General features: G+C 34.9%; 4 protein-coding genes across 4 annotated transcripts; 3 read left to right on the forward strand and 1 right to left on the reverse strand.

The window, feature by feature from the left end:
* Nucleotides 1-300: 300 nt before the first annotated feature.
* On the forward strand, nt 301-9,214 carry LOC108204703 (serrate RNA effector molecule). The gene is made up of 12 exons (XM_017374267.2): nt 301-813; nt 1,573-1,700; nt 2,766-2,823; nt 2,978-3,052; nt 3,188-3,262; nt 3,348-3,395; nt 3,518-3,586; nt 3,691-4,479; nt 4,562-4,610; nt 7,767-8,041; nt 8,142-8,324; nt 8,551-9,214. The coding sequence occupies exons 1-12, from the start codon at nt 419-421 to the stop codon at nt 8,609-8,611; spliced, it is 2,205 nt and encodes a 734-aa protein (XP_017229756.1). The 5' UTR covers nt 301-418; the 3' UTR covers nt 8,612-9,214.
* Nucleotides 9,215-10,266: 1,052 nt separating this feature from the next.
* Nucleotides 10,267-13,261, forward strand: LOC108210720 (uncharacterized). The gene is made up of 3 exons (XM_017382113.2): nt 10,267-10,481; nt 12,106-12,433; nt 12,708-13,261. The coding sequence occupies exons 1-3, from the start codon at nt 10,325-10,327 to the stop codon at nt 12,907-12,909; spliced, it is 687 nt and encodes a 228-aa protein (XP_017237602.1). The 5' UTR covers nt 10,267-10,324; the 3' UTR covers nt 12,910-13,261.
* A 1,972-nt stretch (nt 13,262-15,233) lies between these two features.
* LOC108195162 (glyoxylase I 4) lies at nt 15,234-16,625 on the forward strand. Its single transcript, XM_017362117.2, has 3 exons — nt 15,234-15,502; nt 15,575-15,915; nt 16,144-16,625. Exons 1-3 carry the CDS (start codon nt 15,330-15,332, stop codon nt 16,233-16,235), a joined length of 606 nt encoding a protein of 201 aa, XP_017217606.1. The 5' UTR covers nt 15,234-15,329; the 3' UTR covers nt 16,236-16,625.
* A 710-nt stretch (nt 16,626-17,335) lies between these two features.
* On the reverse strand, nt 17,336-25,981 carry LOC108204295 (uncharacterized). The gene is made up of 15 exons (XM_064079867.1): nt 25,876-25,981; nt 24,785-25,393; nt 24,383-24,695; nt 24,144-24,290; nt 23,891-23,979; nt 23,096-23,188; nt 21,719-21,845; nt 20,419-20,483; nt 20,137-20,311; nt 19,854-20,039; nt 19,704-19,751; nt 18,772-18,918; nt 18,560-18,642; nt 18,185-18,300; nt 17,336-17,727 (listed from the first exon to the last, which is right to left on the reverse strand). The coding sequence occupies exons 2-15, from the start codon at nt 25,348-25,350 to the stop codon at nt 17,657-17,659; spliced, it is 2,226 nt and encodes a 741-aa protein (XP_063935937.1). The 5' UTR covers nt 25,351-25,393; nt 25,876-25,981; the 3' UTR covers nt 17,336-17,656.
* Between the last annotated feature and the right edge of the window lie 875 nt (nt 25,982-26,856).

Genomic DNA, 26,856 nt, shown 5'->3' on the forward strand with positions numbered 1-26,856 from the left:
ATGATATACCAAAAATAAAAACATAAGAAGTGCAAAATTTAGAAGTGCAATATTACAACTGCTAAACAGGTTAAAGTAAAACTACACAAAATACAGTTTTCTCTCAAAAATATAACAAACATAAATTTCAATCAATATAATCGATTTGACTCGAATTATAACACAACCTATGAAAAATAAACTCACAAACTTTCAATAACTATCTTGCAAAGAAAATTAAAGAATCGGTAGCAAATAGCAATAATACTCATCTCCCAATCCGAATAAGCACACTCCATATCCCCACACACCCCTCTCATTTATACATGATATATATTCAAAGTACTGTACGTGTATCCATCAATAACATCTGTATCTATATATTTCTAGGGCTTTTTTCACAAAATCCCCAATCTTAATTATCTCAACCCTAGCAACCATGGCCGTCGAGCCTCTCGAACGTCGTGAGGACTCCAAAGAGAAGCCGCCCCCCGACGAGCGTCCCGCATCGCCGTCGCCTCCGCCGCCGCCGATGCGACGCCGCGACCGAGATTCAAGAGAGAGGAGAGACAACGCGGAGACCGTGGATCGAGCGGTGAGGAGAGAGTATAATGACCGGAGTGGTAATTTGGGGCGAGAGAGGGAGTATAATAAGCGGCGAGCGAGTCCTGGGAGTCCGCCGCCGAGTGTGTATCGGGACCGGAGGAATTACTCGCCGCCGCCGAGGAGGTCGCCGCCGGGGCAGGGGTATAAGAGGATGAGGAGAGATGAGGGGTATGATGGCCGGAGAGGGAGTCCGCCTGGGCGAGGTGGTTACGGAGGGGGCGATAGAAGGTCAGTCTGTAAATATATATGTGTGTGTGTTTGTGTATGTGTGTATATGCATTTGTGTGATTAACTGACTTTTGGATGAGCTGATTACTGTGTTTGTTTCGGGAAGAGGAAGCGCAGGAAATGTGTTAATTGTGTTTTTTTTTTAATAATGTGGAAAGCAGTATTTATAAACTATTTGACATTTAATATTTTCATAAAGTTTTGGGAATATGATTTCGAAATGTTCTTTGGAATCTAGAGTTTTTAATAGTATGATATTAGAATCAGGAGAAAGCTGGTGCTGTTTTGTTGACATATCGTGGGTGGGGATTGCAAAATCTCGTCATTTTTTTAATATAATATATAACTTTCGACACCAGAAGGTATCTATTATGATGAGGAGAAGATATTGACTTTTCCATGAAATGTGGTGTTCTTTGGTGTACAGCTAGAAAGTTCATATTGGATTGTTATTCCCTTAAAGTGGTGTTTCCGTGGCGCTGAGTGGGATACTTGTGAATGTACTAATTATTATTTGAAGTAGTAATGAGAAAATTTACGTTCTTTTTTATTACTTCATACATACATACCTTTTTACGCTGATATACATTCTCTCATTTATAAGATTGTACTTACTCGCTTGGTGTTGCTTTCATTCTACTTATTTTAGGATCTTGCTTTGTATGCAGTTGTTAAATGTTGGATAAATCCATAGTTTAGCTTATAGCGGGATAATCCTGTTTGATATCATCATAATAAAAGAATATATATGGTTTGCAGATTTGGATATAATCAGCATCTAAACGGGAATGATCGGGAAATGGGTGGTAGGTCTGGTTATCCTGATGAAAGGCCTCATGGCCGGCATGGTGGACGTTCATCTGGTGGATATGAAAGTGGTCCATCTGGTATTTTCCTACTTCCTTTGCAACATGCTATTTTCAGGAGTCATAATCAGGATGTAATTTTCAACAGCCAGTAGATAAGATTACAGTTATTAATGTCCTGTGTTATGCACATCTAAGCTACTAGCATTCCCTGTATAGTTTCACAGGGAGTATTGGATTCTTTATATTTGTAAGAAGTGGGAATCTTGTGATATTTTGCTCGATTGGAATTGTGTATTTATCTGCGCATCTGTCTCTGCAAGGATATTGCTGGATGTCATGTCGCCCTATATCTAGCTCCCAACATAAAGCCATTCAATCTATTCCGAGTTCTAGTTTGTGTTCAAGTATATACTACAGGGCAGTGCTTGAATTCCTTTTTTAGCTACAAATAGAGTGACTTGTATTTGTAATAGAATATATGCAGCAGAATTAGGTACTAGATTTTGCCGACTTTACAGTTGCACATTTCTAACAATTGTGGTAGGATTTACCCGATGTTTATTTGATGACTTTGGCTCTATTGCCATGATTGTTGGTAGCCAGTTAAAAGGATACAGTTTTGGTACATAATGAGTCTGATAAAGAACACGATGTTCATTTAGTTGGACTGAGTGGGACCGTGTTCTTGCGAAGTAGTTGTACATGTCCAGCTAAGTCTCCTTGTGCCTGTTTGGGGGATGCCCTTCTGCAAATTTTTGCTTCCATTTCTGTACAGATTTAGGACCTATGCTTGCTATGAAATTGTAATTTGACATTGCGTGTTTTGGACCTGATAATCCCTTTGGTCCTAAAACTATCCATACTATTAAGTTGCATGTTTGTTTGATAAAGTTTCTCGTATTTATAGAGTAGAATTCAGTGAAGGACAGATAATAAGAGAAAATGGTTATGCAATTATTTACATGTGTTCTCGGATTTTTTATTTCTCATTTGAGCCAATGGCGCGTGCGCGCACACACACACATATATGTATGTATATGTAAATTATTTTAAAGCAATGCTTGAAGCCGCTTTGTAGCATGGCAGCACATATTAATTGCCTTGTTTTGTTTTTACTCACTATTGTTAATTACACATTTGAAGGCTGGGGTTCAGGCCGGGGTGGTTATACAGGTGCTGCCAATACAGGTAGAAGTCAAAGGTAAGCCTTCGATTACAATTTTTTTATAAATTTTTTTATCAAAAAGTTTAGCCTTCTCCCGTCTCCATGCTCCTCTCTCGCGACCCATATTTAAGGAAATCATGGAGAGATATATATTGAACCAAAAATCTAAGACAGCAAATTAATTCTGCAGAGAAGGATTAATGTCATATAAGCAGTTCATCCAGGAACTTGAAGATGATATATTACCCGCTGAAGCTGAGCGCAGGTATTAAAATTTAAAGTTTTGGTAGTAAGAGTTGTTCGAATGTCTTAAACATGCATCTGCTGGGCTGCAGATTCGCGTGCACTATATGTTTTTTGCTAGGGCAGTTTTTTTATGATTGAATCCTTGTATTTGTAGATATCAAGAGTACAAGTCTGAATATATAACAACACAGAAGCGTGCTTATTTCAATGCCCATAAACATGAAGAATGGTAATGCTCATTTTTCAACCTTACTCTCTCCCACTAGTTTTGAATATTATGTCAAGCATTTATGGTGGAGTCTCTAATTTTGTAGGTTGAAAGACAAATACCACCCTACCAATTTGCTTGCTGTCATAGACAGGTTTGTGCAGACGTATATGTATAGAAGTGTGAAGCTCCATTTGGTGCTTTGGCTGTTGAGCTTATCCTGTGTCTTCATTTGTTCTTTGGTTAACGATTTTCTTTTATTGTCTCTGATTATAGGAGGAACGAGCATGCACGAAAGATTGCCAAAGATTTTTTGCTGGAGCTGCAAAGTGGAACTGTTGATATGTATGATATGTACATATATATATATATTTTCTATACATGTTGCAGAAGGATTACTATATTCTGAAAGTCAATACTAATAAGATCACTCTGGACTGTTGATACAGAGGTCCCGGTATCGATGCTTCTGCAAGCAAAGCAGGACAAACAGCTGATACCAATTCTGAAAATGAAGTAGATGTAGGTGGCAAAATGAAACGACATGAAAGGGGTTTGACTAAAGAAACAGATTTTCCTAAAGCTCATCCTGTTAGTTCAGAACCTAGACGAGTAATAATTGATATTGAACAAGCACAGGCACTTGTGAGAAAACTTGATCTGGAAAAAGGAGTTGAGGATAACATCTTATGTAGGACTGACAATGAAAGGACAAGCAGAGACAAGTCTCATGGTAGTTCTTCTGGCCCAGTTATTATCATACGAGGTTCATCCTCAGTCAAAGGCCTCGAGGGAATTGAATTACTGGATACTCTTGTTACTTACCTGTGGCGTATTCATGGAGTAGATTACTATGGCCTGATTGAAACTAGTGAACCGAAAGGTCTCCGTCATGTGAGAGCTGATGGGAAAAATTCTGATGCAATTGGCAATGGGGACGAGTGGGAAAAGAAATTAGATTCATTCTGGAAAGAGAGATTGAATGGCCAGGATCCCTTGGAAGTAATGACTGCAAAGGAAAAGATTGATACTGCTGCTGGTGAATCGCTGGATCCATATGTTCGTAAAATTAGGGATGAGAAGTATGGGTGGAAGTATGGCTGTGGGGCGAAGGGATGCACAAAACTTTTTCATGCAGCCGAGTTTGTACATAAGCACCTGAAGCTGAAACACCCGGAACTCCTGTTGGAAGTAACTTCAAAAGTGCGGGAAGATCTGTTTTTTCAGAACTACATGGGGTGAGTTCAGCCTTACAATGATATCTCTTCCGGTTATATACTAATTGAAAAGCTTTGTTGATAAAATTTTTCAAAATTGCAGTGATGAAAATGCGCCTGGTGGGATACCTGTTATGCAACCAACTGTACTGGTATGTTCCATTACTCAGTGTAGGAAAAGTTGCTTCCATTTACGTTTGTAGTTTTGCGATCCAAACCTATGTAGTTGCTCTAGCTTGCTGTTTTTGTTGATGTGATATACCCCCCAACATATTTTTTTGAACTTAAGTTGAAGTTATATAAGCTACATTTACTTGCAGACCCTTATTCAATATATTAAGGGGCCGTTTGGCTTAGTCCAAAAGAAGTTACTTTTTGCTTAAAGCGAAGAAGTGGATTGTAAGTGATAAGTGAATTTGGAGTTATTTAAGTGTTTGGGTAATTCGCTTCTAGGTCAGTTGAGTGTTTGGTAATTTAAATCTGTAATTTAAAGTTTTTATTTTTTTAAAAATAAAATCAACATGTTTAAATACAAGTTTAATCCTCTAAAAAAAAGATACAAGCTTAATATATTGTATTTGAATCACAAAATCCAAATATAAGAAATACAAGCTTAATATTGAATCACAAAATCCAAATATAAAAAATAAATATTGAAATACCGACTCAGGCACTGTAAACAAAAATTGGCTGAGTTGTATAAGAACAAGGTAAGAAACTGTGATCAAAAGCTAGAGAAGATAGCTTTTAACATCTGTGACAAAAGCTCAAAGATAGTTTATTGAGCTTCGGTACCCAAACGAGTCATTAAAAGCAGAAGCTCATGTAGCCAAACACCCAATAAATTTATGCTGCCCCCTAGTGCTCAGTTCTTTTTGCTGGGCCACAGTCTGTCAATTCTGTTTTATGTTACTTGGAGTTGGCTAGAAGTGTCTGATATGGATATGTGTCCATGTGTCGGGCTCGGTAATATTCTGAAAATTTTACATGTTTTTGGTCTAATATAAGTGTCCATGTCCGAGTGTCAAGTGTCCGGCATAGGTACTTCAAGGTAAAATTAAGAGAGTCCGAGTTACATAGTTTCTGTTATGTATTAATTTCGGATTTCTAGTTAATTATGACATACACAGAAGTAGTACAGATCCAAACGACTAGTTTTAACAAACTGCATAGTGTTCGAGTCACAACCCATCCATAACTCCCTATTAAGAAAGGAACATGAGGGTTTTAGAGTTGGTAAAGGCCTGCCACTTGCTCCATTCAGGATATATCCCTGGGGCCCTGGTACTTTTTAAGCCTCATCACCACTTCTTTGTCTATGGTTAAATTCACGCATAAATGTGTGCTCCTACACGTGCAAACACGACACGAACATATACGGAAGTGGTTGTTCAGATAAGTATGTTGTTACATCTTTGGACGATCATATGAAGCAGATGGCCCAATTGTAGAGTCACATCCACTTGTAATTGTGCTAAGAGAGAAACAATAAGGTTTCAAAGTTGGTAAGATGTGCCAGATGTTTAATTCAGAATGAGTCTTTGAACCCAGTTAGGTTGGTTTAGCCTTTTACCGCACATCTGTTGATGGTCAAGGGATTAGACATATTGAGCCAAACAAATAGGAAAGAGATGTGTTTCTGCCTTGCATCTACCTTCAATGATTATAAGGATATAAACCCCCTAAAGGAGAAGTAAGTGTGTTTGTAATGCCCAACTTCCTTAACTTTATGCTCTTAACTTAACATGATAGAGGCTTTAACATAGGTAGCCATGGGCTTGAAGCAATGGCAAGCACAGTGTCTGTATTATGCTTTCTCCTGAACGTCAGGAATCCTGATAACCTACTTGGTCTCAGATGCTTACAGATGCGCGTTCAGTTGCTGGCATTGTACACAACATAAGCATTCACCTTCCTGTGTAGCCATCACATACCAGACTTGAGTGTTATTTACAAAATCCTACCGTGTAAACAACTTAATTATATATAGTAATTTTTTTTTTGCTCATGTTTATATTTTATGTGTTGTTGGTAATAGCATATTGCACGGGTTTTGGAAATATGATGAGCTGGACTTACACTCATAACTCTGGTTTCGACCAAGCGAATTGAATGTCTTTTGTGCTTTATGGAGCACATAATTTGTTTTTTTGATGGTGATAGTAACGGCAGGGCATCGATAGATTCTTGTTGGTGCTGCTTTCTTATATAATGTGGTAGATAGATCTCTCGTGTTTCATTTGCAATCCTAAGTGGAAACTGGATAAGAAACCCAATTTGGAAGGTAGTTTTATAAGAAACCCTTTGTCGTTTGTTTCGAGCAATTCTGGAATGAGGAATCGGTTTAGATCATTCCAACCCCATACCCCGTGTTTGGTTGGGAAAAAAATAATTTCAAACCCATTCCTCAAACCCCCAAGGTATAGGTTTCTCATACCCAAGGGGGGAGGTGGGTATGAGGGAGGGGTATGAGGAATGAAATTTGTTTACACTATTTTCATTTCAATTGTAACAATTTAATGTAAAATTTAATACAAATATAATTCATTGAATTAAAAATATAATAAATTAATAATTAACTTAATATTTTAAAATTATTAAAATTAATAATGTAAACATATTTTAAATCAAACATATACATTCCAGCACTCAACCAAACACATGATATCAGAAATGATACCTCAACCCCATACCAACTTAACCCAATTCCTGATTCCAACCCGATACCACAATTTGAACCAAACGACCCCTTAATGTTCATGACTATAAGAAACTCTTTAGAAGAAAACAAATTTTCATAAGATTGATTTCTATTTGTATGCAACTAATCCTTGGCCATAGCTCATAGAGCTGATAATTAAGTAGCTGCTTCGAAAAGAGTGTAATTTTGGAACAAATACCCTATAAATCTAAAATATTTAACAGATTCTATCATTATTTTGCGTTTCTTTCCCTTGTCCTTGTGTTTTTGACATCTCTATACCTTTGAATATTGTTAGAGAGTGAGCTCCTATATAAACCCTCTTAGTAACTTTTGACATCTCTATACCTTTAAATATTGTTAAATTGAATGGTGTAATAAAATCAACCAGATCTTTTTATCCTTGCAGTACTGATCAGCACAGGCGGTTGAATTTTTATACTCTCTATGCAGTAATATATACTTCTGATTGTCATCCGAATGAAAGCGCCTATAGCTATTTAGTTTTATATATCCTTATATCAGGCCGACTATATTAATGTTGTTATTCTTATTATTAGTGTTTTCTATTGGCATGTTTACCATATTAAGTTCATAATTATTGTAGAAGGAGAAACCTCAGAAGAGGAGGCTTGGCCCAGAGAGTTACATGAAAGATGAGCGGGGCCGAAGAGAACGAGACAATCGTACTAACGGCAGTGAAAGATATGATAGAGGTGATAATCCACATTCAGTGGATTTCCAGGCGAACAATGATGCTCAAGCTGGGAGCAATCTTGATGAATCAATGTTTGATGGTTTTAATGGACAAGGGATGCCTGTTTCTTCTTTCCCTTCGGATATGGCCCCTCCTCCAGTTTTGATGCCTGTGCCTGGTGCTGGGTAAGATAGTATTTTGGAGTATCCCTTCTCTATCTACTTTCTCTTGTGTTTGTTATAAAAATGTATTTTAATCAAGGATATGTGTTTGGTATGATTGCAGTCCTTTAGGGCCATTTGTTCCTGCTCCTCCAGAAATTGCAATGCAAATGATGAGGGAGCAGGGTGGGCCTTCCCCTTTTGAAGGCGGCGGTAGAAATGGGAGGCCTGGTTCCCACCTAGGTGGACCAGCTCCAATAATTGCTCTACCTCCACAATTCCGGCAGGACCCAAGGCGCTTACGAAGGCAAGTTCTATTATCTGGTTTAACTTTCTTTTGTGAGAAATGGGGATGGTAATCCTTAGAAAATTTCATTGCTACAATTACTAATTGAGTACTCATGAACCTTGAAAGCTTATAGATTAGAATTACAACAGCACATGGAATAAGAAAAATAGAGTTAGTCATGAAGTGGATGTTTTTATTATGTATTTGTCATATTCTCATAACTTTTGTTTAAAAAATATTGCAGTTATGATGACCTCGATGCACCAGAAGATGAAGTCACTGTGATAGACTACCGGAGTTTGTAACTATGCCGTTGGGCTTTGAAATTTCATTATTATAAAATGGATGGGAAAGACAATATTGATTTGAGACACTGCTCTTTGCACAATAATGGAAGTCCAGAAAATTATAGTGTGCTTAGAAGCCGGCTAGGTTTCATGCAGAAGATATGTTTCTTCCTTTATTTGTGCGGTACTACTTCCGTTCCTGGCGTTTTTAAGCACCAAAACCTAACTGTGGTGGTTAGAAATTCCATAGAGATTTTTACCGACTTAACTTGAGAGGAAATGCTATGTGAAAATGAGTTAGAAATTATTGAGATCACTGAGTTCAGTGGTATAGATAATCTGGTCATTAGCTTTTCCGAGTTTTGCTTATTTAGTTTGGATCATGTAGTTCTAGACCAATTATATTAGAGAGCCTGGTGTACAATGTATTGACTGTATTAAGACAGTTCTGCTGGCTCTTGGGGAACAAGTTTCACTTTTGGTCGTGTATTATGATGTTTTAATGGTTTAGTAGATTTATGAAGTTTGGACTGCCAAGAGAAGGTTTATCGGGCTTATGTAGGTTGAAATGTATCCCGTTGTAAATATGGATTTATTGTGTAGTGGATCCTTTATCCTTTACATTTAAGCCCGTCAAGTACCCGGGACCCTTCTCCAACCATTAACAGAAACTACAAAATGTTATAATTTTTTGGTGATTTTGACAAGGGCTGGGCAGTGTCAGGCAGCAACTGGACCTTGTGGAGCTTAGTTTCTAATTTTCTATATCTGGATTCTGGAGGAAGCATGTTGTATTGTATCGTATACATATTCACATTTTTCTAAGTTTTCAATTCTATAAATCCGTAGTAGAAAACATATTAAAGTCATAAAAATAATCAAACTCATATCTTGATTAGGTTTAAGAGCATCTTCAAGGCTATTTGACAATTTGATGCATGAGAAATATCCAGGACAAATGGATCCGGCACTCTGTTATTCATATCTCGATCCATGAAGGATTGAGAAATAGACTAGGGTCTTACTTTGTGATGTGACTCGCAGTATTAGATAGAGTTATATAAAAATGTTAGTCATATCTCAACATTGGAGTTGTAAAAGAATGATAGTGGATCGAGAAATAAGGTCTCTCTTTGTGACTTACATAGTGGATGAAGTTGTATAAAAATGATCCTGGGTTGAGCTCTTTCAACATCTTTTATTATTTTATGAATTTTAGTTTATTTAATGTATTTAAAAATAATCTACTTATTTCTTACAAAATAATTCATTTTCTTGTCGTTGTTAAAGATTTTTTCTTTTTGAGAAAGTTCCGGAAATTTCAAGATAAAATTTACTTCTGACAACATCAAAAAAAAAATATTAATTTATCATTTTCTAGTTAATCTATTGTCTAATTCAGTTACTTAAAAATATACTAATTTATAAATTATCAGTCTTTGTTTATTAAATATTTAATTTAATGTAAAATATTAAACGTTATTTTTTTTTAAATTTATTTGTTTTGTTTTTTCATGAGTAAGTTAAGACGGCTTTTCACAAGAGACTAGATCTTCTGTAATTAAAACATCACAAAAATTATGATTTTACAAATCATATATCATTATTTAATTAATTTTCATTTCCATATATTTGTTCATTCAATTTTTGAAGACCGAAAAGTGTAAAAACAAATGTTTGAGATTAATTTGATTGTTAGTGTCTAAAATAAGAAAACAGAGGGGGTGAGGGATGGAAAGTGAAGGGGGGTTGAGCGCCGGAGATTTGTCGACCATCGGAGGAATTGCCACCGTTTCACTCTTACACTCATTCATACCTACCCATTGGCTTCCCTTCTCCATTGTCGGCCGTGCCCAGAAATGGACTCTCTCTCGTACCCTCCTCGTCAGTACGTCCTCTCTCTCTCTCTCTCTCTCTCTCTCTCTCTCTCTCTCTCTCTCTCTCTCTCTCTCTCTCTCTCTCTCTCTCTCTCTCTCTCCCCCCCCCCCTCTCTCCCTCTCTCTCTCTCCCTCCTACATAATATACTGCGAATGTGTATTAATGTAATTGTTTGTTGTTTTGGGGTTGATTACTTACAATTTATGGGAGATCTATTGCTACCCACATCATGTGATCTAGTATTCGATCTGTTTGGCATTTTTATTGTGGTATTTTGTAGGATTATGATTGCCCAATGAATGATATTGACTTTTCAAGTTTAGCAACAAGCCATTCGAGTTAGTGATGTTAATATTTTGAGGTTATCCAATGTGGTTTGTACATAAAGGTTTGTTTTATTTGATTTGTGGTGATCATAGTTCTTGTTCCCAAATGTTTATATGTTTTAGCGATTTTAGCATGATTTTAACATTTCGTTGATAAAGAAAGTAGTGGGATCTTATTACTTTTTGATCTTAACTTTTTTTGTGCTTTGATCAAGCAAGGTGGATGTTGTTAATGTAAGTAACTTATAATCACTATATAGCCTCAATTTAGGTTGCGAGATGGTTTTTTTTGTCTTTTTGCAATTGCATGGATAAGGGAGAACTAGGACAAGTATATATGTCAAAAGAGACCTTTTTTTCCTTGTTACTCAACTTGCATAGTTGCATTGTTAAATATTTAGCCTTTATCATCTTGATGCTTTCAGTCAGCTAAATGCCAATAAAGTTCAATTTCAATAATGAGATATCAAATATGTCCATACTCCAGTCGAATCAGTCTCAATTCTCAATATTAGTTATATTTGCATACCAAGTAATATAAGTACCAGCATGTTTCATGTGATGCTCTTAGGGTGGTTAGAGTTTAGCAGATTTAAAATGATGTTTATTGTTTTGTATCTTGGTGCGCTAGTACTCAACAGCAGAAACAGTGGCCCATATTTGGAAATTTATTTTTCATGTTAAAATTTGAAATTATGTAACTTTGATTTTCATGCATGTTGCAACTTTGATGCCGCCTTCCATTTTAAGCAGTTACTTAACTTCGCACTCCAACCTTCATCCCCTTGTAGACTTATCCTGAAAATAAGTACTCCCTCCTTCCCATTTTAATAGTCTTGTTTGTCAAAATAAAATGTCCTATAATATTTGTCTTCTTCTTTGTTCAATGCAACATTTATGCTATTTCCAATGTTGACTATCATTAACTCACACAACTTTCAAAAATTATTAAGCAAATAACTATGAAATTCTAGCAAAATGAATGAAAACTTGGTTATATTCATGTATAATTAATGCGATTTTAGTGATGACAACAATAATAAGACATCATATTTAATATTTTTTAATATATGTGAAATTTGTGAAGATGACTATTAAAATGGGAAAGAGGGAGTACAATCCTAATATGGAAACGTCAAGTTAAACTGATATTCTCTCGATGACCTATCACTGAGTTGAGAAGTATAGTTGGCCAAAGTTCTGCTCTAAAGAATGTTTTACTACAATACTTGATTATATATTTAGATGTATAAATCTACATTTATGGGGCACACAATAATATATTTTGTGTCTCCTCTCTTTATTCAGCTGCATTTGGGGCAGTTTTGCATGTTCTGTCTACTTCGCTTCTTGGCATAACTGCAGTCACCATAAGTAACACCATTGCCGGGGAGGAAACTGTGCACAAGCTTGCTTCTCTTTTACTTGTTTTTCTTGGGGGTAGTTATATTATATTGTTCTTGATGGGAAAAGGTAGTCACGGACATACCCACAACCAGCCCATGGAAAAAATGGCCGTTGCAGGACTTATTCTGGTTCCTGCACTATCTCCTTGTGCAACCACTCTTCCAGTGTTTCTTGCTGTTGGGAACTCATACTCTATGATGGTGATTGCTATCATTGTACTTCTCTTTAGGTATTACTGTTAATTAAATTTATTATGTTGTTTGACCGCATGATTATTTCTCCTGGATAACACATATTGTATTTCTGACAAATAATATTGGCATTGTAAGTCAGGGCTAGTGATTGTTAGATTGAGTGTGAGATATGTTTAATGTTCCTGTGTTAAAGGCTTCAAGTTTGTAGATTCACTTTATTGTCAACGTGTGAATATTTGTCCTTGCTTCAGTTCTTAAGACTGCAAAATCTAGGAGTAACTGACTTTCTTGATGACATTGGATTTTCAGCACTATCACCGTGATGACCTCATTGGTGGCTCTCTCATTCTATGGTGCCAGTCAACTTAAATTTCACTGGGTGGAGCGCTATGACAAGCTTCTTGTAGGTTCAGTGCTGTGTCTAGTTGGTATCTTGACACTTTTATTTCACGACCATGAACATGATCATGGAGATATCTCACAGTTGAACAGGAAACTAATATCTCTATGAAGATTATATGCAGTAGTGGTGATTATGACACAGAAAGGACAAGGATGCGAATTTGCTCACAGCGATGACATGAAGATACAAACTCTTGTTTGTTTTTCTTTAACAAATAGCAAGAGTGTTTGTTTAGCAGTGGTCTTCGTGTACCTTTGCATATTTTGACTATAGTCTATATATGCTCCAATTGCTGACCATGAAAGAACAATTCATGTCAGAAGTTTAAATTGTTGTATATTACGATTACACGACATATATATAAAGCAGGTGCTGCGGCACTTTGGCTTGACTCGGTACTCTGGTTGTTTTGTAGTAATCATATATCTATAGATCGGAATGGTTTTGTTTGTTCTTTGTATATCAAACTTGCAGCAGTATATATTTTTTATATGACATGCTTTGCTCTCATAATTTTATCTTGAACCCCCTTCCCTCTCCAACACAGACATAACTAGTACTGTCGGTTATTGATAGCTTCATTGTGAATAGTTGTGCTCATATTTGGATATGGGCAATGCTAGAGACCCCAAAAAAAATTCCCAAAAATCTTTACCAAATGATGTGGCAAACAAATGGCTAGTTATGATTGGATGATTGATGAATCTGCAGGGGGGTCTCATTATTATGGGAGTGAATTCAGCCAATCAGATTTGGACACATCATTTGGGAAAATTATTTGGGACAATTTTTTGGGGTCTCTAGCATTTTCCTTTGGATATTTGGGTAGGATCATAATGAGACATAATATGAGCATGAATGTTGCGGGATCATTTTTTATTTGAGTTTAATTTTTGCACCAGATTTGGATCATTTTCAAAGCGGATAATATGAGACATGTATTATATATTCGGACAGGATGTAAACCTAGACATTGGATGGTCCGAATCTATTTTCAGCCCTACTCTTTGCTCCTCTTTAAACCAATTAAACAATTAAGCTTATTTGCTCCCGTAGCTAAAACAGAGGTTTTGCTCTTTAACCCTATAATGAACCAAATAATGTATGGCTAATAATAAGATCTTAGATGAGAAGTGAGAACTAATGTGAACCACTATCAAAATTTACTTTTGCCCAGACGATAAAGGGTTGGTCTGAACTTTAAATGCTTTTAGTTATCAATCATTTCAAGTCACTTTTGCAACTTATATATCAAAGCATCTTTTTTTTTTTTTTTTTTTTTTTGTTGTTGTTGTTGTTGTTGTTGTAAATCAGAGTTTAATTGTCAAAGAAATCACGATACTTTATTATCTAAATGCTAAATGTTAGGTAACCTTACAGTACATTCCTTCATATATTTTTCTCTTTAAGTGTTCAATCTTTTCCATTTGCATTTTAGTTTATTTTGACCGATCATTGTGTTAAATTAAAAGGAAGAAATATACTTAAGAATTTATAACATGTTATTTCACTTAATTTTTATGTCTAATACGTCATTTCACTTAATTTTTAAGGCTATTGCATTCTTTTAATTTACGTATGACATCAAAATAGACTGAAATTGGTCAAGAGAGTTCAAAACACAGCACCAAAAATATTAAAACATTGTGCAATAATCTAAAAGTCATCTGAACCAAGACATTAACTTTCTAAATTATTTATATGTTTATATATTTCAATCATTGTTCTAAAAGTGTGACGAAAAAAATCATCATTCTAAAAGTCGATGATTAATCATGATTAATTCATATTTTGTAATTCATTGGACTGATTAAATCTCTGATTATTGAATTAATTAATCCTTTGATAATCCAATTAATTTTATATTAATCCTATACCGTGTCTTCCCCGATTGAGTTCGTATTTCCATTTTTCATAACGCCGATTGCAACGAATAAATGCAACCTATAAGTTATTCGGTGTATCCAGTCACTTTCCAGTTGGATGCACCAGCATTAATGCACAAGCAATAACAACAATGTCAATACTGTCTAGTGTCTATTCTATTCAGATAATAAACCAAAGTATCTTACACCAGCTATTCTCTGTTTTACCATAACATGATATTTGATATCTTATATGTTTACACACCCACAAATCATGATCAACCTAATGCTCATGTTATATAAGCATGAAGCATCTGTCTTCCAACCATCATTGCATGATCACAACATTCAAAAATTTAAAACACGTGCTTATTTATCGCGATACATGATCAAAAAGCAAGTCCCTTTGTGTCCGCGTGTGTGAACATCCAGTATTGATCTTGATTTTCATAATTGAAACGCGGAGAAAAAAAAATCAAGACTAGCAGAAAATTGAAGAGCCTGAGTAGTGATAGTTCGGTTGTGTTTCACGTTGGAATGAGCTGGAAGCTTCCCCACATCTTTAAGTCCTCAGATCTGTCTGCCTATAAATAATCTCTGATCTGTGATCATTATAAGTACTCTCACTTGTCGTGATAAGACGGACGAATAGTGATCATAGAGATGGACAAGAGGCCTGATACATTGTCATCGTCGAAGCATGAGATGCCTTTGTTGGCTCTGAATCATGTTTCCTATGTCTGCAAGTCTCTGGCCACGTCGGTTAAGTTCTATGAGGATGTTCTGGGATTTGTGCTTGTCAAGAGACCATCGTCCTTCGACTTTGAAGGTGCATGGTAGGTAACATTGTTGGTTGTTTAACGAATGAAATTTGTGTATGGTATCTTTATTGGATTTTGGTTGTGTAGGTTGTTCAACCACGGAATTGGCATACATTTGCTAGAAGTGAAAAGTGCAGAAACAAATAAAGGGCAGAAAATTAATCCGAAAGATAATCATATTTCGTTTCAGTGCACAAACATGGACCTTATAATTGGACAATTGGAGGCAATGAGGATTGAATACGTGACTGCAGTGGTGACAGAAGGAGGCGTGGTGGTAGATCAGCTGTTCTTCCATGATCCAGATGGCTACATGATTGAGATCTGCAATTGCCAGAACATTCCTGTTCTTCCTCTCTCGGATCATGCATCCTGCCCTCTTCCAAAGTCCACTACACCTGCTAACAAAACCTTTGCCTCCTCTAGCGGTACAATTCTTCTCTTGTCTATGGATTTTAGTTATGTTTCTGACCCTTCAGCTAGAAAACGTAGCATAAATTGAGCTAAGCCTCCCTAATGTCGGTTCTTTATTCAACTCATCATAAGATAATTTCACTCAAAATCAGTTAATTGTATAAAATTGGTTCACCTTGTCAAAAAAGAAACTATTAATCGGTTCAGTTTATTGACTCTGGTACAACCTTAATGCAATGTAGGTAAAATGAGTTCGGAGAGGCAAATCTGCAGGGAAGTTGAGGCTGTGATGATGGAAAATTTGATTGTAGGGATGATGGATATTTACTTCTAAGAGTGTAGCCGAGAACTGGTATTTTCAGAACATTTTTTTTTAATTTGCAGGAAAATGTCGTAAAATTGTATGTTCCATGTGTACCACCAGAAGAGAAACAATATTTCAAATTGCTCCGGAAATAACATCTTAGTAGAGATGGAGTTGGTTAATACCCATGTATAAACATCATACAATTCAATGATGTAGGTCTCTATCTGTTGAGAAGTATAATATCATTGATGGAATTTCAATATTTGGTTTTAGTCCCTTTCTGGTGATTGTAACAAGTTAAGGAGTTAAGAACATGGGTGTTGTCCAGGATGCAGCAACATTGTGATCAGTTGATGCATAAGGACACCCATTAATATTTTTGATTAATTTATCAATATTAGTATACAATTACTGAAATCTATGAAGTGACGTGTATATTTAATCATCTAAGTTATTCAACAATAATTGATCATTCTCTCTTACAATATTTTCCTAAATTTTACTCAATATACAATTTATTAATTGTATGTTGAAATATGCTAATTTGTATCATATTTATAAATACATAATATGTGTTAAAGTTAAGTAACATATATGAAAGATAAAAAAAAAAACAAATACTATGAATACTTACCGACACACACAACTATGCATCCAACAACAAAGGAAATAATTTTGGGCGACAACTATAATTATATGAGAATACTTTTTTTCTTAATATATATGCCAATATTTATAGTTAGCTTTTTAATAATCTAAATTATTCTCTATTAATATGAAGATATATTTTATCTAAAAATTAATAATACTATGAAAAGGTAGCCTTTTTTTTTTTAAATTTGCTTACCATATATTTTTTGTATAAGCAAACTATGTTTAATGGTTTATTTCATGGGAATCTAGAGCATCTTCAATGGGCTCGTAAATTATCTCTGAATATAATGAGAGGGAAGAAAATATTATATTAAATAATAATAAGTTAAAAGCATCTGAATACTCTTTAAAACAAAAACGAGAGAAGACTAAATTTTTAAAATAATCACTAGGAATTGGAGCAATATATTTTCACATCTTTTTATATTTAAATTTAAAAATTTGTTTTAGTAGCCAGTTGGAATGCTCTAACAAAACCTTTAAAACGGATAATAATATTTTGTCTGATTGTCCCCGAATCAAAATCAAATGTTCAAAATTGTTCCTGGTATGGTATGTGCTCATCTGTCATTACAAACTGGGAAGCCTTTAGGAGCTACTGTTATACAAAAAATCTCCTTCTATAGGGGCAAAAAACTCTTCTATGAACAGCAGTAACAAATACACATATGCTTTTAAGTTTCAAGTGGATAACTTCATTTTCCTATCTCGATAAGGAAATCACACTAGTTGTTTGAGTCGGTGGTTTACATGTACAAAAGGCATCTGCTAAGCTTTTTCTGCTTCAAACCTGTTTAATCTTCTTCTTCTTCTTCTTTAGACTCACTGGCCAGTTTCAATATGTCTTCGACACGAATCTTTCCGTCTGTTAAAAAACATATAAACAACATTTATAATAATTAAAATCAGTATGTTATGAAATCAAGCGGTGAACAGATTTAATCCGATTAAAATAACCACAAGTTCATGTTAACTATCAGGACTACAATAATATGATTTCATTTGCAATGGTCTAAAAGTATATATGTTTGCACGGGCCTGTCCTGAGTAGATATGTTTAGCCACTCTCTGTTCTTATTATTGAAGCAAATTAAAGCGTTGCAGCTTTGGTTGCTAATAAAAACAAAAATTTTGACCACTTTGTAGTTTGCATTGTTTAAGCAGTAAAGTTCCAGTTGAAAGACAAAAAAACTAACACACCATATTTCAAGTTATTAACTACATACCCTCTCTGGTAAAAACCCTAATGTAATCATTAGTTGAACCTTGCTTTTCATGTGGTGTTTTATGCTACTTCAAATTTAAAATGCTCATGTACTTACCAGCATCTTTGGAAAGGTTGCTTATTAGTTCTTGGATACCATCCTTGTCCAATGTGTCCTTAAGGTACATTGCTGCAGAAGCTACCTCCTCTGGAGACACTTTGCCATCATAATCCCTGTATGACATATAAACATAAATATGTTTTATGACTTCATCATTATTTCGCCCATCTTATCTACTATGATGCATTAAATGAACATAATACAATACTCTCCACATTGTTCTTTCTATTTATCTTATGTTCATAAAATAATGTAATATATAAGTCATGACAGAGACAATCTTCTGCAAAAAGTCAGAGTTGGTAAACTTTGCAAGAAATCACACATATGCAACTAATATTTGTCACCATATCCTTAAAGATCTACACAGACCTATCAAGTAATCGCCAACGATCACCGATCTTAGCATCAACATCATCAATCTCCTTTTCAAGCTTCTGGAGCATAGCATCAACCTGAAACATTGAATTTCAGGAAACTTGAGTACCAATTCAAGTACACATTCACATACGTGAGGAATTAAATGCTTGAAACCATAGCAACTGAAGATTGACAAAAAAGAACAAAGAAAAAGATGTTCCCACCCTATTTATAAGTGCTGAAGATACTTTGTCATCTACAGTTTTTTCCTCAGTGTCATTGCTCTTTTCTCTAGCAGATCTGTAAGCCTTCTTGGTGGCTTCTTCAGTTTCAGTACCTTCTTTCTCAACCATGCTATTGTATAACTTTATCTGCAGAAATGTCATAATACAAACTGATGATCAGACTAGGAAAGTAGAAAAGATGACTACTTACTGATATGGCGCTTTCTAATAGTCAGTTTGTCACATGATGCTCCAATAATTTTTTGCTTCATAATGAAAAGTGAAAAGGCTGGTTATGACAGATCTCTACTATAGTTATTATTACCGGAAATAAAAATTGTTTTTCTACAAGTTTCTTTTTTAGAACCTTCTATTTTCTAAATATCAAATTCCTGTATACACGCTCTTTCAAAACTTTCATATACTGTATTACTAAATCATAAAAAAAGATCACATAATTTACTATTACTAGAGATATATACAACATGCACGGGATAGTTTAACGTCAGACTATAAGATCCATTTCTTGACCACTATAATGTGTGTTGGCATGTTTTTCAAGAACTTTAGAATGCACAATACTCTAAGTTTTAAATGATAAAATTAATCAACTCCTTAAATATTTCAACGAGTACAGTACTGAAATTATAGTATGTTTATATTGAAGTGCTGACAGCAAGCTATTAAGTGTCCCTATATTCTTTTCGAAGCCCACAAATAATATGTATAGCGACGAGTGCTTTGATCACAAAGAATTTACAAGATACCAGCAAGCATGTCTTCCCCCACACTGCATATCCAATTATTCATTCAAGAGATATCACTCAGGCTTAAAACTCAATTGGCATCCTACTCACCAAAAGCACAAACACTAATTCTTTGCAGGCAACAAATTATGTTTTTTTTAGTGTTTATATAAATGTGTCAATTACCTCCTTGTTGACAAGTCTCAGAAACTCTTGTCGTTCCCTGCTCACTGACTGTAATCATGATCAGCAAAGACAGGCCAAAAGGTATAGCAACATTTTAGCTTATACTTGCAGCACTAAAACATAATTAAAACAATTAAGCCCAGTCCTCACAGATGCTGATGCTAAAATAGCCAAGGCACGACTGAGCTCAGAAAGCTGCTCTTGCTTATCAAATATCTTTTCTTTAGCCAGTTCAATTGCTTCTTTTTCTGTTGAAATGATCATTTCTTGCAGAGCTACGTCCTTCTCAAGAGATTCCTTCTTTCTTGCCTGCTCCTCCTCTTTCTCTTCTTCCTCCTATTCCATAATGGAATTCACTATCATCTAATATTATTGAAAAAAAACAGTGAAATTTTAGCTGAAATCAATATTGAGATTATACTATACAACTAACCTTAATTATTTCTTCTTGCATTTTTAAGAAATCTAATTTCCTTCTCCTTTCTGAAACAGAATCTTCGGATGACAAAGATGTAATGCTAACAGTGTCCACCACTTCATCTGGCAGCGACGACAATGTGGCTTGAACAGCTTCTTCTGGTTTTACTTTACCAGACACACTAAATGCTCTGCAGGTAGTATCATACCGTAGAAAATTACAGTAATTCAATATTCAACTGTGAAGTCCCCAAAAAAAGTAACAATCAACTAAACAAAGTTAAACATAGAAACTTACCTGGAAAGTATTAACAAGGAAGATGGTACTGCATGGTTCAGGGATAAGTCTAGCCAATCACGCAGCTGCACAGCAAGAACAAAAATTACCAATACACACAACCTACTTGATGACACATTGAAAAACACATTGACAAGAATCCCTTCACGAGATGTATTGGTATATGAAAAGGGTGTGCACAATGAATAAATCTTGGTGTATCAAAAGGGTGTGCACAATGAATAATTCTAGCAACCGTATCCTGTAAAATTTATACTACTCCTAGGAGAAACATATATAGTGCCCTCAGTCAGTGCGTTAAAATATGGCACATGATATGAGTTGTTTATATCAAGGTTGAGAATTCTACACATCTTAAAGTCCCATCACCCATTTAACTTATATTCACTTGTATTTTGTAAGGAAACCAACTAAGCAGGAAGAGAAGAGAATCGCATGTTCGATTATCTTGGGATGGATGCTGAAATCCATCTGAATGTTTGCGATTCAAACTAGAACCAAATATCTTTCCTTTAATTGGGGGCAGTGCCCTAATCATAAATTGTATTGTCTTTCTCACCAACCAAATTATGAGGACCACAAATATTACTTTTGTGAAAGTTAATAATCCACAAGCTCGTAAATTTTAGCTCGAAACCAATAATATAGTAAAAATAAATCCCTTAAAGACAAACACATGTTTTTAAAGTTTCAAACAAAACTTGGAAGGCACCATCGGAAGGACAATACTGCAGTAAATTGTGTTTTGGGGCTACAGAAAGCAGTTGCAAGTAAATCGGAATTCTCATAATGAAACTTTGTCAACTTGGAGGACAACCTTTTTTTTGCAAACAAAACAAGTATCCAAACAACATTATTTTCAAAAATATGTTTATAAAGCTGATTTCACTGAACTAGTGTTAATAATTAAATAAGAATGAAAATTAGCTTTTGAACTTTACGTGAGGCACATGTAATTGACACAAAGTGCATGCTTAGAATCTATTGAAGACACCTATCAAATATACAAACTTGCCAGAGGAAGGAGAGAAATCCAGTCTTTACCTAAGGGTCGCTTGTCTTTTCACAAGCAGGTTATATATATGTTAAGTTACCAGCTCCCCTAAAATGGTGTTAAAGGGCTGCTGATTGGATTCTATCATATACTTACACTCCCCCACAGAGCAAAGCTGATATTTGGACTAAAGTGCATATGACAAAATATATAATATCTCATCCAAACACCAAAAATGTATTTAATCACCAATATTTTGAACATTGAAAGCATTTGTCTCCAGGTATATGCCAATAAAGCTCAAACCTGTTCACGCATTTCTTCCACTGAAAGCAAACCTAGTAAGCCCCTGTCTCTACAAGCCTGCCTGAGCTCCTCCTCGGAAAGGGAATCCACACCCTCTGCTTGTATCATCTTGTCATCACTCTTAATCCTGCCAAACACTCATTCAGATCAAAAAAATGTTCCACAACGGCAAATAATTTTCAGTGGACAGTTTGACAAATAACCCTTTCTCTATTATTGTTTAAATTTATATATATTCTTATTGTATAGAATGGGAATTTTTGCAGTACATCAAGGAAAATTTTCTATTAAACAGGCAGTAGTGCTAGAACACAGTTTCTGAAATGCATGACAGATATTACTGCAAATATTTTTTTTTTGATAATAGGTCTGAACTCTAAAAGAAATGCAAATTGATGTTAATTACTTATTTTATGATATTTAGGACTGAAAATTCTCATTCCACAATCAGTTTAAATCATCAGTTATGTATGCAAGCTGCAAGTGTATGTTGAATGAAGACAGATATTTCGAGGTTATAGTTGAAGAGAAGGAAATATGATACAAGATTAAACATTTGGACATATTATAGAGAGATACTAAAACAGAATATCATTCATAAATAAAAATTATTAAAACAGAACCCTTTCCTGCTTTATATAATTAATGACATTTTAGGTATTCTAGAGTTCTTGGAGTAGGAACTAGGAACTTGTCTGTTTACAGGTTTCTTGGCTTTCAATAGTCAGCAATCTTTCTTAAGGGTTTTTTAGCTTTCTATTACCGGAAACAGTTGTTGACTTGTCATAAACCTATTTGTCAATGAATAATAATAGTGTAAATTTGTCAATGAGCGTGAATGCATCTCAAGGTTTTTTAGGTTGTTAATTCTCTTAAGATGTTATCAAGGGTTCTTCCTTTATTTTCCATGGGATAAAGGAATAACTGAAACAGAGAGTTTCAACTACTTGTGACACCACCTGCATCATAAGACATGAACTTTGTTGAGCTAATTTGGCGAAATATAGGGTCACATGATTTATTTACAGCTTTATAGACATGCACACATTTGTAGATTGCCATCAAAACTCCCTCCCTCCTTCAATTGGTAAACACAGGCTCAATTCTTCTTCTTTTTTTTTTTTGACAGAAACACAGGCTCAATTCTAGTTTGGATATAATTTTCTTATACTTTTTGTAAGTGCATTTATGGATTGAAAAACTACTTGTAAATATTTCAAGTATTTCCAGCACCAATTCCCGGGAAGTGCGTCTTGTCTCAATACATAGGGACACAATTACATACAAAATTGAGTAATACAGCTTCCCTCATAAAAGAAATCACACAGTTATTAAGTTATTAAACAATATCTATAAAAATGAGAACATTTAACTTACTTTTGAAGACTCTTCCGAAGCATATAACGCAGATAGCCATCTGTACCATATGTACTAATACCCATGTATTTGCACATATTTAGTAATCGAGGTCTGCATTAGAGAAAGGTAAAACAGTTGCACATATTTAGTACTCAAGGTCTGCATTACTTTAGAGTGAATCAGTTTATAGAGGTTTTCACATATATGTTCGTAGATAACAAAGATGTACATAAAGATACTACAATTAGTAAATGTTAAATGATTGTCAATATTCATGAAAAATTTAATAATGTACTTCCAAACACCCACTACCTCCGATACAATCAATAATATTATTTCTTCATAGTTTGGCGAGTCTCAAACAGAGTCAAATATTCAACCACAGACTTGCTATAATCAGAACAACTTCAGTTGAGATGAAGAAAGAAGTCGAGTACAGAGGCAGGACAGAGTTTACCATATTAAATTAGGATTAAAATTCTATAATTCATCTTTGTTGCATGAAAAAATTATGGAATTGGGGCTTCAATCTGGAAGGTCGGAGAGAGGTAGACTCGAACAATAATTAGAAGTCCACAATAGCTTCTACTTCTGCATTTTGCCTTCTTTTTCTTTGACTCTTTTTCTTTAATCAGGTCAGATACAGCTCTGGCCACAGGTACGACTCTGGTTGTGTAGGAATATAAAAGTTGAGGGACAACATAACGACAACATATCAACTTAAAACCAATGATACTAGCTGATTACAGTAGAATAAAAAAACTGTAAACATCAACTAGTATATTGCAGATTTTGCAAGTATAGATGCACAACCTGCTGATGTTATCCAGTGTGAGCTCATCATTAAACAACTTGGCAAAGCCTAATATTTCATCATTGGACACTCGGGTGCCCTTTCTGACCTGTTAAATTAGAAATTAAAGAACATGACACTCACAAGAGAGAAGAAAACATTAAAAGGACATGATAAAACAAAAAAAAAGCTGAACGCAATAGAGTTCCCCATAATCTAGTAAAAACAGAGATTTTAGACTAATAGACAAAATGACATTGAAAACTTCCTCACATTGTTCATGAATTCATCAAGATCTTTCGCCGTTCTCTTTGCTTCACCACTTCTTGAGTTCTGAACTTCCTTAGCCATTTCTTTCACTGTATCCTGAAGAAACTTTGCATATTCTATCCTCGCATGTAGCTTTTTTTTTAAGGCTTCCTAGTGATTGCAAATTCGAAAGAACATGCTAATTTCAACTACTAACAGGGAGACAAAGATAGAGAAATATGATATTTACTTTTAGCATTTACCTGCTCTTTCATCTTGTCCTGGAACGTAGATGGCAGCATACCAGGAAACAGTTTCAAAGCCACTGGCAACAAAAACTCCATAAACGGAACAATAAAAAACACAGCAAATGGAACTAGCCTAAAAATATCAGCTGTGGTGCGTGTCAATTGTTGTCTCTGCCTTCTGGAAAGACTCTTTCCACTAGCTAATTTCAACAACAATCTTAAACTTATCCTGACTTCAACCCAAAGAAGTTTTGTACCCAACCAGTAGTGTTGCAGAGTAGATTTAAACTCATCCTTCCAGTGATGGATTTTCTTAGCCCAGTCCTCCCTAGAAAAGCAAGAAAATGGTGTCATTCCCAGAAACTGAGAGTATAATGGGTTACACATACATGACACAGCAGTGAACAAATTTTCAACCTGTTCATAGAAGCAACAACCCTCAGAGCAGGACCAATTCTCAATATCAAAGACCCTACTTTTTCGAGAACAGATAGATTATCCTTTTTGGATTCTTGCAGCTGCTTTGCTTTTGCTTTTGCTTTCGCTGTGCTAAGACCTTCAACTGCTTCATCACAATCCTCTGCAGAAGCTTCCTTTTTTAGTTCAACGGCTTTATTTTCAGTGCCACTATCTGCCTCAACTTTGCCAGTTACAGCACTGGAAAAACGATGGTTTAATTGGAATACACTTGGAGCTCCTGAAGGGAGTTTTAGCCACGATACTGCAATCCCAGAATTCAAAGTTGAACTGGCAAAAGTATCATGTCTGAGAAAGCTTCTTGCTGAAAAAATCAAGATTTCCTCTTTGGCTAAAGAAGATAAACTTCGATAATTTTTAGTATCACTATCTCCGTAAGAATGGATTATAGCCGAACTTAAACCCCATGAATCACACACCTGAGAAGAACCCCGAATCAGGCATATCGGGCCGCCCAAGGAACGAAAGAGATCCCTTTTCTTTCTCAATAATGCTCTAGAAGCCATTAAAAAGAATTACTTCCGATTTCACATGGGTGGCAATGCCAGCCTACAGAATTGCACATTTCACACAATAATCAGGGGTAACTAGCAAGAAAAACAACCTTAAAGTCAGGCTTTAAATTCATTGATCTCGAATCATATTGTTCCTTACTTCCATTCTACATAAAATTTACCTCACATAATAAACTAGACCACAAAAAGAAATCAAAATCCTCAATGAATGTACAAACATAAGTAGATAAACATACAAGACAGCTACTAACACTAAAACAGAGATTATGAAAATAATTCATTGAACACCCAAAATCAAAACAACCCCCAGAAAACAAATACATCAAAAAACATGCAAATATATAAATTCGCCAAATGGGTATGACATAAACAACATTTCAATGACCCAACTAAAACAATAAAATGATTAAGCCCAGCTGAGTAAACTTAACAATTAAGTACACAGTGAAGCACTTTAGTGTATGTAAAGAACGCATATATCAATTTGAAAGGAAGCTGAAGTGAACTGGAAGTGACCTTTCTTTTTCCGAGCAGAGTGAACTAGAAATGGGGAGTTCGTCCAAATAATCCAGTACAGAGATGTTTCTTTATTGCTTAATCAAATGCATTAAAGGGGATAAAGGGGCCGTTTGGATGAGCTTAAAAAAAGTGACTTATTGCTTAAAGTAAAGAAGTGGATTAAAAATTATAAGTTGGCTAGGACTTATAAGTTATTAGAAGTGTTTGGATACAACCACTTATAAGTTTTTAAGTGTTTGGATAACTTAACTTATAAGTTAGTCCGAAAATACTAAAAACACTCATGACTATATTATCATATAATATTTTATAAAAAAAATTATAATGATATTAAAAATAAAATTATAAATATTTAATTATGAATATGTTTTTTAACAAGAACCTTCGTTTAACTCTTTTTAACTCTAACATGTTTTTTTTCAATTATTAAGTAACCCTTTTTAACTCTAATATGTAACACAACAAATATCGTTTTCATAAATTATCACATATTAATAACAGAATATTTTTTATAAATAGATAATAAATTGTAAAAGCTAAATTTTCATGAGAAAATATAATCAATTGGTTAATATAATTTAATATAATTAAAATTCAATTCATTAATACTAAATTACTAATAAAACGATGTCGAAATTTCAATTATTGATAATAAATTACGAATTATATACCGTGTGTGTTTCGCAAGGCTAGTAATAAATAAAAAGAAAATGAAGGTTAATTGACGGAAGAGAAATAATTGTTAAAGGATTTTGGTTACCACGTTAAGCTCTCAATCACATAACTAGAATAACATGTATCATCATTTTGTGTTAGAAAGGAGCTGTGGAAAGAAGTTGAGGCCAAATAAAAGCTACGTTATGCAGCTTCTTTTCTGAGCTTTTTTCTCCTCAATTAAGTGCTTTAAAAAATTTGCCAAACAGGCATCAACACAAGAGGAGCGGGCTTCCAGGCTTTTAAGCCGAGAAGCACCTGCTC

Source organism: Daucus carota, chromosome 1 (assembly GCF_001625215.2).
Source record: "Daucus carota subsp. sativus chromosome 1, DH1 v3.0, whole genome shotgun sequence".
NCBI classification, from domain to species: Eukaryota; Viridiplantae; Streptophyta; class Magnoliopsida; order Apiales; family Apiaceae; genus Daucus; species Daucus carota.